Source organism: Pseudorasbora parva, chromosome 1 (assembly GCF_024679245.1).
Source record: "Pseudorasbora parva isolate DD20220531a chromosome 1, ASM2467924v1, whole genome shotgun sequence".
NCBI classification, from domain to species: domain Eukaryota; kingdom Metazoa; phylum Chordata; class Actinopteri; order Cypriniformes; family Gobionidae; genus Pseudorasbora; species Pseudorasbora parva.
This window is the reverse complement of record NC_090172.1, coordinates 46,703,445-46,716,510: the sequence shown is the minus strand read 5'-3', so window position 1 is coordinate 46,716,510 and position 13,066 is coordinate 46,703,445. Positions and strand designations below refer to the sequence as shown.

The window sequence follows — 13,066 nt, the reverse complement described above, 5'->3', positions numbered from 1 at the left end:
GTTCGGACCAATGAATTTATCAGGGCGGGCTTTAGACGATGACGGACAGATGATAAACAGTAACGTAAACATCCACGTCATCTAGGCTCTTGGTTGAATTGGTTCAAATCCTAAACGAGTTTGTTTGTATATGCATTCACCTTAAAGCTACACTGTGTAACTTTTTTAGTTTATTCTTAGCTAAAAACACTTAACTCTTTCAAAAATGTATGTTATTAATTTATATTTACTTCTTTCAAGTAATAAAGTATTCTTGTAAGTTTATAATATGCCATTGAAAATACATATGTGTGAGGGGTTCGAATGCTGGTCGCAATATTGCCCCTTCACCTTGAAAGTACATTAGCCAAAGAGGGACATACCCATACATTCAAGCTTCGCCTTTCGCGTTTTAACACTCGATGGCACCGTGTCGAATGTGAAGAGGGGGATTGCCATGTTAATCTTGGACTAAATCGGCCACCGTAGGAGTTAAAACGAAATCATAATGCAGAGGAACAGAAACTATTATTCACTGGATGGTCATATACCTTTACACCGCTAGATGGGGTAAAATATCACACAGTGTAGCTTTAACTATTTCTCTCAGAAATGATGATCCTGTTGGTAAGTACTCTGTGTATCCTTAAATTCTTTCTTTTTTCTTCAAACCCCCACAAAAATGGTTTATTCCAGCGCGCGTGCAGATATGGGTTGCCAAGTTTTTACAAAAAAACCCTGCAAACTACTAGCCCAAAGTAGTTATGTATCTGTGTGTGTGTGTGTGTGTGGGGGGGGGGGGGGTGTTATAAAATGTGTGTTATTTTGGCAAGGTTACTTGCTAAAATTCGCATTCATCACATAATTGAGGTCGCTCCAATCCGCGGCAGAGTCCTGCACGGGTCCTTTTTCTGAGACCTGTCCCCGCCCGTACCCGCAAGGTTTAGCACCAGATAAGACCCGTGACCTGTGAAAATTTCAAAATTAAATCCACACCCGTCCAGACCCGTTAATATTTGGCCCGTTACCTGACCCGTGCCCGCGATAAATCACATACGCTAAAATCATTCAAATTCAAATTCTTTATTTTTTTATCCTGCACCTCTCTCAACATCACAACAGCGTCATGAATGGGCTAATAAAACAGGCAAAAGTGCCTTTAAAGACTCGTTGTCAACAATTTCATAAAGGCTACTCCACTCACCAACTTTACTTTTACTTCATCCATTGCTACTCCTGCAACGCTCGCTCCTTCTGGGCTACGAGAGGCATCAACAAAAGTTTCAATGTCGCAGTGGTGGTGACGGGTCAAATGGCATATCGTTGTTGTGTGTATGTGTAATGGTAATTTGGACATAGAAATTGTAATAGCCTACAATATGTTCGAGGGGGGAAGAAGGAGGCGGGAACCGGCGAACATTTGAAAGACTTTAATCAAACAAACCGAAAGTAACGTGGGTAGCCCCTCACGGACATCTGCCACACGCACACACATAATAAAACGTAAACACAACTCAACGTCAAATCCAGGTCTGGTGATCTCTCTTCCCATATGCCCATACGCTCATTCACAATCACGCCCCGGTCTCGCTCTCTCTCTCTCTCTCGTTCACCTCGCCACAGAAAAATTGCACATAGGCCTATTTTTCATCTGCGCTACTACCCGCCCGCACAGAGTTCCTGCCTGCATCCCTGCCCGTGAATTTTATAAATGTTACAATCCACCCGTTTTAGCCACTTTTATGCGGGTACCCGCGACCCGTTGCAGGACTCTAAACCACGGACATGGAAAATAACCCGCGGGGAAAAACGCAGACTTGGCAACACAGTGCAGTTGAGTTCTGTTGACATTTGGCAACTAATGTTATTATATGCCTCTGCTCGGATTGGTTGTAGGTTTATTCAATTGATGTCTTTCCTGGTTCGATTGAAACACGCCTCATAATTAAAGCCTAATGGAGCAGTGTCAGACTCATATTCTGAATAGAATTTAGTATAACCGCACAAGCACAACTCTGGAAAAACTCCACCCACTGTCCCATTAGCAAGTTTCTTTGGAAAGCTGTACATGGTTTTGTCTTGTCCTGACAACCAAAAACACACTTTGTTTACATTGTTGATTTTGGTGAAGTCCTCTGTGACTCCCTAAAGCCGAATGCTGCGTTCATACCGCACGCGAATGAAGCGAATTTCACGTGCGAATGAAGCGAATGGATTAAAAATGTTCACGCGTCCAACTTTGCGCGAATAGCGCCATTTATTTGCGTCATTCGCATGCGGTGTGAACGCAGCAGAAGTGTTAATGAGCGACATTTGCTCTTTCGCTCTGGTCGCACGCGTGCTTTTCTGGAAGACAAACCTGTACAAGGACATTCCGCTCTTGTCGGCGTCAAGCGGACCCATACTAGAAAAAAAACAGTGAGAAAACAGAAAGAGTATTTTTGGCACAGAAATACTTCATCAAATGTCCAACTTATTTTTTGAACAGTGTAAAAAGCTGAACATGAAATGCATCCCCCCCCCCCCACACACATACACTTAATATTGATATAGCCTACCTAAAACATAATTGTGAGGAATGAAATGCTCTTAGTGATCATATCTGTCACAATGCCAGGTAAAATTTTTAAATCAACCTTGTTGCTGGTTTAAAGATCTTTCGACTGTACAAGGGAGATGGACTTGATAATAGCATGCAATTTTCTCACTTAAACTACTGCCGCCCGGTGCATCTGCTACTGATTGCTGGAAAAAACTGCCCATAACTGCTGGTCTAGAATCTGCGGAAAAAAATAGTTGTCAAAAGATCCAGTGCTTCAGTGAGTAATGTAGCCAATCATAGACATACAGTTGATTTCTTGGCCGCAATGGCCAGTCACAGGTTGAAGTTAGAATCCACCACTGCTCAAGTTCTGTACATGTGCAAATCGTCTCTTACAATGTGTAGACATTATTTATGCTGATTAAGAGATTTCATTGTCTAGTCAGCTTCACTTATTAATAGGCTAATGGAGCTTTGTGAGATCACATTCATTGAATGAGTGACAACTTTTAGTGATTATAACGGGAGCACTCTTTGCACACTGTCTGGCGATATATATTAAAAAAAAATTTTATAAGCTTATAATAAGAATTGGAATAAATAGTTGTTTTCCATTCTTTACAAGCAGCCACGATTCAGTAGTCCCATATGCGTATAAATACGGTATTTACTCTCGATATTGTGATGACTGACATTGATCAATATTTATGTAGGCCTATTGAAATCAGGCTCATATAAATGTAAGGAAAACACGATTCCTGGCTGCATGTCGATATGGATAACCGGAGTTTAGGTAAGCTGTAAGGAACACTATATCGAGTCCAACAGCATTTAGTTTAAACTGATAACCGTTTGTTTTACTTGCGTTTTTTAACTCCATCCGAATCATGAATCAATACGTTGATTCATAACCGTTCGAATCTTTGTTTTGAAATCGGCCCAACACTTTATACGTCTTTTTTTTTTTTGCACACAAAAGCTGTTTTTGTCACTTCATAAAATTATTGTAGAGCCACTGTAGTGAGATGGGCTTTGTAACGACGTCTTTAGTGCCATTTATGGGTCTTGAGAGATTAAATTAAATTGGTGTAAATGAAGGCCTGTCTGAGCCGTCGGATTTCAACAAAAACATCTTCATTTGTTTTCGGAAAATTAATGGGGACATGGGGGTAAAGTCATTTTACCTCAGGACGTCTGTAATATTAATGGCCAATTTGCACGGGATAAGACATCTCAGTAAAACTAGCAGAAGTGGGAGGAGTAACTCGCTTTACGCACCTCCTTGACGTCATGTGCGTATGACGTTACCGTTATCACGTGAGCAAATACACAACCTGAGCACCAGTCTGAACTCCGTCTCCAATATATATGTGTGTTTTAATAAACAGTTAGGTCCAGTCTAACGATTCTGATTGGATTGTGTTGGTAATAGACACTTTCCTAGAGCTAAAATAAGTGTTGTGCCTCTAATAAGTGCTTTTTATCTTCTTTTTGCTTTAAATGATATCCGAAAAATACTGGACGTTTGCCACAGATTTGTCCCACCACCTACAACCCAGCCGAATGCTTCAAGTGCCTCCAAGTTGTTGTTTTTTTACTTTTAAACAGGAAATGACGGAATTTTACCATACATTTTTACAGCAGGTCTATTCGAACGGGATTAGTATTACCAGAGGTCATTTTTCCGGACCTTTTTACAGAAGGTAAAAGTCTCGGTAATCTTTACTGACATTGTCCGTAATGATTACCAAGATGGCACATTCGGACGGGACTAAAATCACAGAGAACCTCTGGTTATAATTACTTTACCCCCACTTTATGGGGACATGCTAAACTAATCCAGTCCGAATAGGGCTTTAGTTCCTGTTTCCTTGTCCTCGTTCATTTCTTGTCATGGACTGTGTCCGAAATCACACCCTATACCCTTATATAGGGTACTATTTGAGGGGACAGCCATTTGTAGTGTTTTCCCAAACCATAGTGGAAGTTATCAAGTCCACTCATTCAATCCCATAATGCACTGCAATAAGGAGTGTACAATTGATGTACATTTACAGAGTCCATGCAGAGTCAGGTCAGGACTGTTTTGGCAGCAAAATGGGGACCAACACAATATCAGTCATAATGTTATGCCTGATTGGTGTATAACCTTTTAGGGGTAAAGTTTTATCCATCATTTTATGGATTTGGTTTTAATTAAAAGATGACAGTTTTTCTCTAATTACAGTAATCTATCCTTATATAATAGTGCCTTTTTTGGCATAAAGCGTTCTTTAAAAATGAGTCAAGAACCCTTGGGCTCTATAGAACCCCATTAGGCATTTTTTTCTAATCATCTTATAAAAGAAAAACTAATTGATAAACCACATGGGGATTCCTTGACATATCAATTCAAAGGTCTTTGTACTGAGCAATACACTGCATCTTCTGATAAACGTTTCCACCCAGAAAACCTAAGAAAACAGGGGGAACACACCCAGGTCCTATCACAAACAGTTACTGATTCACTAAACTGGTTTTGCAATAAGCTATGTAAAATAATATTCATAAAAGTGATAAAAACTGATACACACCTTTTCATGCCCTGCCTCACCGACCACACATCAACCGACCCTTTATAAACTCAGAAATCTTTCTCACTTCTGTCTTAGTGAGCATAACACCATTCATTAATCCAGACATGGGACATCTGGAGTTATTACTAGTATTAATATGGATAACAGGTTGCTTCACTATAGACAACAGTGAGAAAAGGTGAGATGCTCATAATTATTCAGTAACTTGGTATGTTTCAGCAAAAATGTAAATTCAAACCTAATTAGCTTTTAAGCATATTTAGTAAAAGATAGTGTATGTACTGGCAGAAATGGTATACATTATAGTAAATATTAATGTATATACAATTGTATATACAGTATATACAATGAACAAGATTCATCCAATACAATTACATGCAAAGACCCCCAAAATGGAAAGGGTAAATGCTCATTAACAGTCAGAGTTTTGCTGTTTCTTAATTTTATACACAACATGAATGCATTGCTGAGGCATTTATTGTAATTTCCTTACAGTCTTTGTTTAAATGTCATTAAGCTTTAAACATCTAATTTAAAAAGCAACTTTGACCCTTGACTGTGATAATATGAAGAGTTTGGTTCCAAAATGCAACAAATCAATTTTGATTAATTTGAGTAAACCTGTGTTAAAGAGAGAGTGAGAGAGAATGAGTGGAGAATAGGGAGAAAACATGACAATAACATGGTGGAAATCGCATTTTGCTTAAAATTAAAAAATGACTTTTCAATACCGACCAGATACAATGCACATTTTGGCGGGAATTTAAATGGCTTTTATTGCGTTTTGGAACCAAACTCTTCATATGATCATAATGATGGGAACAATACCAATGTTATGATGATGACTGCTATTATGTAACTTAATTACACTGCTTTTATGCCTGTGTATACAGGGAATTCTTAAATTTGTATCCAGTTAATCTAATATTTAACATGCATAAAAAGCCAGCTCTTTTGTCTTTTTCTAATATTTGTTAACTCAGGCTCAATTATTTCATGTTTTCATAGATATGCCGTGGCAGAGAGAGATGCTGGTAAGTAAATCATCATATAAAATGTTAAAAGGGACAATGATTGACAAGGGAGTTAGTGCTATTGCAAAATTTCCTGACTTGTTTAGTCACCAAAAAAAAAAAAAAAAAAAATGCACAAAACATGCACAAAATGTTCACACTGGCAATCAAGCAAGGACACATGTGATTACAAAATGACATGAGAACTGGTTGTAAATGGGTGGAGTATGGTAGGACTCCATAAAGCATATCTATGGTTCATGTCCATTACCAACACATTATAAACAAAGAACATTTATGGCATTTTACAACTGGAAAACAATACACACAAATCTTAACATTCCTTATTCCTAATTTCAGGACTGTTTATGATTTAACACCTAAAGGGTTAATTCACCCAAAAATGAAAATTATGTCATTAATTACTTACCCTAATGTCGTTCGACACCCATAAGACCGCCGTTCATCTTCGGAATACAAATGAAGATATTTTTTGTTTAAATCCAATGGCTCAGAAAGGCCTTCATTGACACCAATGTAATTTCCTCTCTCAAGACCCATAAACGGCACTAAAAACATTGTTACAAAGCTCATCTCACTACTGCTGCTCTACAATCATTTTATGAAGCGACGAGAATAGTTTTTGTGTGCAAAAAAAACTAAATAATGACTTGTATAGCGATGGGCCGATTTCAAAACAAAGTGTTGAACCGTTATGAATCAGCGTACTGTCAAACCGCAAATTTGCTGAAATCACATGACATTGGTGATCTGAATCATGAATCGATACACTGATTCATAACCGTTCGAATCTTTGTTTTGAAATCGGCCCACGCTAGATAAGTCGTTAATTATTTTGGGGGGGTTTTTGCGCACAAAATCTATTCTCGTCACAGAGCCACTGTAGTGAGATGGGCTTTGTAACGACGTCTTTAGTGAGTCTTACGGCTGTCGAACGACATTAGCGTAAGTAAAATTATTGACAGAATTTTCATTTTTGGGTGAACTAACCCTTTAATTTATTTAAAATACACTAGAATTCCAGGTAAAGTCAATTCTAGACCAATTCTTCCATGGGAAATTGAAATGTCTTGTTTTTCTCTCTTTTAAGTAGTGTTGGCCTCCTGTGACTTCAACAAAAATGAACAACCTTTCTGCAACTTTCAACAAGACATCACAGATAACGGTGATTGGACACGCCATGCCGGACCCACCCCAACTCCAGGCACAGGACCTAATGGAGACTATCCGGATGGCTGTGAGTATGAGCAACAACCAACAACCAACAATCCAGTGTTCAGATAGTCATTAAAGATGCACATTAATTGCCGAATGTTTTTCAGCAGCACTTTGGAAAAAAATGAAAATACTAAAATTACAAATCTTTACAAAATGTAGTACACTAATTATGTTACACTAATTCAAAATGTTTTGTCAGGTAACCTATGAAATTGTAAATCACTTTTTGTTACTGTTCCTTGCAACCCCTTTTCCCAAAGCTGGATATTACATATATCATGAGGCTGACAACAGCATAAATGGACAGAAAGTACGCCTCCTCAGCCCCATTATTAGTAATGGACCGGCTGAGATCTGTGTACAGTTCTACTACTACATGTATGGCAGTGACAACAGTAACACTCTGACTGTGCTGGCCAAAAGTTCCAACTCTGAGGAAGAACTGTGGCAAAAAAGTGGGTTTCAGAGCCCATCATGGCTTGGAGCTTCTGTCACAGTGCCCATTACAGCCGGGCAGACTCAGGTAAGTCGGTCTGCAAAAGATTGCAATTAGTGTTAATTCAAGTGTTCATGTAAGGTTATAGAAATTATTCCAAGCCTCTAACATGCTTTAAAAAAAAAATGAAATACACATGGGTGCCTGTCCTGCCATACCTGACTGCATTGTCATAAAAACTTAAATTAAATTTCATTGTGCCCACTGTGTTTATGGCTACAAGGCTTATGCATTATAGTATGTCTAATCTATATTGTCTCTATCTTCAACATCAGTTATAAAAAAGACATAAGACAGAGAGCACTGATGAAGCTCTTAATGACAGTTCAGCCTGCTTTAATGTCATTTTTCTCTTCTAGATTGTGTTTCAAGCAATGCGTGGGTTTTCTTCATCATGTGACACTGCCTTGGATAACATTGTCATCAGCGAGGGAGCCTGTGCTGGTACTTTATTCTATTATTGCAGGTTACAAAGATACCCATTTAATTTTTACTATAATGATAATAAAAACATTTATTTGTTTGTTTACAGGCTGTATAGCTGGGTGTGATTTTGATGAGAGTGACTATTGTGACTGGAGGAATGAGGTATCAAATGACGATATCTATGGTTGGGATTTTTGGAGTGGACCGACAGAAACACCAGGCACTGGCCCTGAGGATGATTTCTCCAAACCAGGATGTGAGTCCAACATTCCACCTGTGACTTTGATCAAGACAACAGTGATTTTAAGGGCTTCTTTCAGCCCTCTAAACATTCACTATATTCTCAAACTATTTCTTTCCAATGTAGTGGGGTCATACTTGTTAATGGACTCCAGCTATAGCATTGAAGGAGAATCTGCTCAGCTCTGGAGTCCCTCTACCTCAGCCTCTGGGTGCTTGCAGCTGGACTTTCATTACTACATGTATGGTAGTGCTACCAACATGGAACTTAATGTCCATGCAGTCATCACTGGTAGGAGTCATTCTATATGATGAAGATTGTGTTTATTTAAACCTCTTTAAAGGACAATTTTGATATTACAATAGCATAAGGATCATATGCACATATAAAGCAATGAATCGACTTGATGATCAATGGTTTCTGAAAAATGTATAATCTAGATTAATATCTATTATCTCAGATTTATTTATTATTGTTTTGTTTTAGGTGGGGCACTTGGAGCCCCTATTTTCAGCCTCAAAGGGAATCAAGGTCAGGCCTGGAAGCCTGCAAGTGTTCTCTACATCGGAACAGCTGACACAGTGCAGGTCAGTTTTATTCTCTTAGTTAGGAGCTATTTTTGACAGACCTTCTTTATATATATCTTTTTAAATAATTATGTGACCTATTTGGGTTACAAAGTAATTTGTATTCATTATAAATGTTTCCAAAGGTGCACATGTGTACACTGTGTAATGGAAAATTTGTAATCACTGATGAAGAATATTGATTATTTAGAGTGCGTTTATATTCATACAGAAGCTAATATGTGTCTCTGCCATGCAGGACACTTCTGTGCTATGTTTAAAACTCTTACCATGTGTGAAAAACTGCTGAGAGGGATTGTTTTGACAATAGGGGTATAAGAGATTGTGGCTTCTGTTATGTCTTCAGTTCACACTCGATGCAGGAACTGATGACTGTGTTGACTGTGGCTCATTCTTGCAAGAAATAAACCTTTATAAAGATAATTGTCTAATGTTTGTCTCTTATTCAGTAAAGCGACAGAGTTAATTTTTTTGCCATTACAACTGTTACTCATATTTTTATATTTTTATATTTCAGTTTGTAGTTGTTGGTGTGTTTGGTGAAACAGACAAGACAGATATTGCAATAGATAGTGTCTGTATAACCACTTGTACAGGTAGGTGGAAGATTGTGTCATTTCAAGGCTATACGTAGCAATTGTCACAATTATGGGGAAAGCACCAGTGTATTGATTGTTTTCTTGCTCGATTTTAGCAACTCCAACAACTCCTAAACCCACTACACCCCAATCTACTACACCTAAACCAACAACACAGAGTCCATCAACTCCTAAACCAACAACACCTAAGCCATCTACACCCCAACACACTACACCTAAACCAACAACACCAAGTCCATCAACTCCTAAACCAACAACACCTAAGCCAACTACTCCAAAACCAACTCCACCAGGTAAGTTAAACTGTTCTATTTTTCTTATAAAGGTCTATCAAGAAATTCCAATGTTCGTATAGCTAAACAAGCCTTCATGTTTTCCAACAGTGAACTGCCCTCCAGACTCTGAATACATTGATTGTGGCCCAGCCTGTATTCCTACCTGTGCAGAACCCTCCACCAACTGCTCTGGTTCTTGCATCAGCGGCTGCTTCTGTAAACCAGGATTTGTTTTCCGTGGCCGGCGCTGTGTTCCTATTGAGCAGTGTGGGTGCCTGGATGAAGAAAACAATTACTTTGAGGTACAAAAGTTGTGAGGCTGCATTCTTATCCAGTTCTTGGACCTAAGCCTTTGCTCTAAACTTGCTCTGTATTTATACTCAGCCTGGTGAGATCATATTTGGAAATGGCTGTTCCAAGTTGTGTCGCTGTGCTGGCAACTACACATTCGACTGTGTGGACAACACCTGTGACCCTGTGACAGAAGAATGTCGGGAGGTTGGTGGAGTGCACGGCTGCTACCCTAAGGGTAATGTACAAAACAACAACAAAAATCTTCCCTTAATTATTTATTTTATTATATATATATATATATATATATATATATATAAATGTATCTTTGACACCAAGATATTTTTCACTCACAGGAACCTCCACTTGTATTGCTTCTGGTGACCCCCATTACACCACGTTTGATAAGCGCCGCTACGACTTCATGGGAAACTGTTCTTACCTGATGTCCGAACCTTGTAACAGCACGGATGTGCCTTACTTCGCTGTATACACAGACAATGAGAATCGCTACAACAATCCTTATATCAGCTATGTAAAAGCAGTTCATGTCCATGCGCTGGGAGTGATAGTGTCCATTCTGAAAGGAGGAACTGTGCAGGTAAGAGAAAAGAACATTAATTTCAATATTACTGCTTATGTACATATACTGTATACATCTTATTTAGAGGCACATTCAAATGGCCAGTTATGTTTTCTGACTTTTCTCAGGTCAATGGAACCAATGTGAACATTCCTCTGAGTCCTGTCAGTGGTGTTGACATTTTTAAGTCTGGCAAGCACTACACAGTGTTTTTGAACTTTGGAGTAACTGTACGTTATGATGGGAACCACTTTATGGACATTAAAGTTATCAAGGAGTGAGTATGGTTCTTATAAAAGTATTTTAATAACAACTTTTATAGCTTGATTCACTTTTAAATGTGATAATTTTACAGCTATGAAGACAAACTTTGTGGACTGTGTGGGGACTACAACGGAGACCCTAAGGATGACTTCCAGACCCCGACTGGCGAACAGGTCCAAAGCCCCAATGACTTTGGCCACAGCTGGAACACAGACCCTAAGTAAGGCATTATGCAATGCTCAAACTGTCAGTTCTAAAAGACTCATCAGCAGTATGTTATCAATTAATTCATATCATAGATGACTTAACTTTGATTCTGCCCTTCAGATGTAACAAGCCAGAGGTCGACCCAACCCCAGGATGTACAGATGCTGAGCAGGAGTTGTATGAAGGTCAGGCTTACTGTGGTATCATATTGGACACCAATGGCCCATTTGCTGCTTGCCATCCAAAAGTCAACCCCAATGTGAGTGAAATCAGATGATTTAAAATGCTTTAGTGTATAAAACCAAATAAAAGATACTTACAGATCTTAACCCTGTGTGTATAGGGTTTCTTCAAAGACTGTTTGTTTGATGTGTGTGAGCTGGATGGAGCTCATTCTGCATTGTGTGAAGCAATAGAGTCGTACGTCAACGAATGTCAGGACCGTGGCGTAACAATTGGACCCTGGAGAAACAGCACCTTCTGTCGTATGTCTAAAAAATAAATATTCCTCAAACAAAAACTGCTGACATCAGTGGCTTGTACTATTTCTCATACTTTTAAGATAGTGCAAACCATAAACTTCAATCTAACACACATTCTTCCTCTCTAGCTCTGAAATGCCCACCCAACAGTCATTTTGAATCATGCGCACCAATTTGTCAACCGTCGTGTAGCCCATATCCACCAAATCAGTGCACTGGGCCTTGTTCTGAAGGATGTGTTTGTGACCCTGGATACATCCTCAGTGCTGGCCAGTGTGTGAAAGAAGACACATGTGGCTGCAGGTATAATGGCCAATATTATCAGGTAAGGAAACTGAACCTTGTGTCATTAAAAACAGCGAGGGTTTGTTAAAGTATTTTTAATCAAACAAACATATTTATTCTCTGCATGATTTTAGCCAGGTGAAGAGTACTACACCAAGGACTGTGAGCTACTGTGTAAGTGTGACCCCCCATTCGTTACCTGTAATGCTGCTGACTGTCCACCAATGGAACAATGTGGAGTACAGGATGGTGTAATTGGGTGTTACCCAGAAGGTGAGTGCCATAGTTAGGTAAACTTTTCATTGATCCATCCAATTTCAGTCCGGCTAAAGCCTGCACGTGTGAACATATTTTATATAATAGCATACCATTGTAATAATGTAGTATTACATAAAAACAGATTATGACATCCAAAAACTTTTCATTGTTTACATACTGAGTCTGACAATATCCTATTGCACTTTACACAAACTTTAGCCCTTAAAAATTGTTTTTGTATTTAAAAATAACTTAATCGTTCTCTTTTCGCAATCCCTCAGGATCTCAAGACTGTATTATCTCTGGTGACCCTCATTATAACACCTTTGATGGCAAATACTACAGCTTCATGGGCACTTGCACCTACACTCTGGCCCGCACCTGTAAAAACAACACTGGTAAGCAATGGCCAAAACCAAGTTAAAACTATCCACAATCAGCAGAGTTTAAATAAGAATCCAAGTGTAAAGCATCAAATTAACTTTACTATCCTCTCTCTCCTGGGTCTGCAGGCCCCTGGTTCTCCATTGAGGGTAAGAATGAAGAGAGAGGAATTTCTGGTGTTTCTTACCTGAGGAAACTGTATGTGACTGTTGATGGAGTCACTGTGACAATGATGAAAAACAGGAAAACTCTGGTCAGTATCCACAGCAGCTGCATTATTAAATCGCCATTGAAATTATTGTGTAATCTTCAAATAAAGAATTAAGATTTTAAGTCAAC

The 13,066-nt window shown here is 38.8% G+C and overlaps 1 protein-coding gene across 2 annotated transcripts in view; it reads left to right on the top strand.

The window, feature by feature from the left end:
* The first annotated feature begins 6,081 nt into the window (after positions 1-6,081).
* zanl (zonadhesin, like) overlaps positions 6,082-13,066 on the top strand; it is a 41,386-nt gene continuing 34,401 nt past the window's right edge. The window contains exons 1-20 of one of the 2 annotated variants that reach the window (XM_067442958.1): positions 6,082-6,131; positions 7,222-7,368; positions 7,610-7,872; positions 8,205-8,289; positions 8,378-8,527; positions 8,639-8,803; positions 8,999-9,099; positions 9,617-9,695; positions 9,794-9,991; positions 10,082-10,275; positions 10,358-10,502; positions 10,621-10,865; positions 10,976-11,124; positions 11,203-11,331; positions 11,439-11,577; positions 11,662-11,803; positions 11,929-12,125; positions 12,220-12,358; positions 12,625-12,741; positions 12,856-12,980. In XM_067442958.1, the coding sequence (XP_067299059.1) occupies positions 7,726-7,872; positions 8,205-8,289; positions 8,378-8,527; positions 8,639-8,803; positions 8,999-9,099; positions 9,617-9,695; positions 9,794-9,991; positions 10,082-10,275; positions 10,358-10,502; positions 10,621-10,865; positions 10,976-11,124; positions 11,203-11,331; positions 11,439-11,577; positions 11,662-11,803; positions 11,929-12,125; positions 12,220-12,358; positions 12,625-12,741; positions 12,856-12,980 (2,646 nt within the window). In that variant the 5' untranslated portion in view covers positions 6,082-6,131; positions 7,222-7,368; positions 7,610-7,725. Of the gene's footprint in view, positions 6,132-7,221; positions 7,369-7,609; positions 7,873-8,204; positions 8,290-8,377; positions 8,528-8,638; positions 8,804-8,998; positions 9,100-9,616; positions 9,696-9,793; positions 9,992-10,081; positions 10,276-10,357; positions 10,503-10,620; positions 10,866-10,975; positions 11,125-11,202; positions 11,332-11,438; positions 11,578-11,661; positions 11,804-11,928; positions 12,126-12,219; positions 12,359-12,624; positions 12,742-12,855; positions 12,981-13,066 lie in introns of those variants that run through there. The other variant, XM_067442957.1, reaches the window with a different exon arrangement.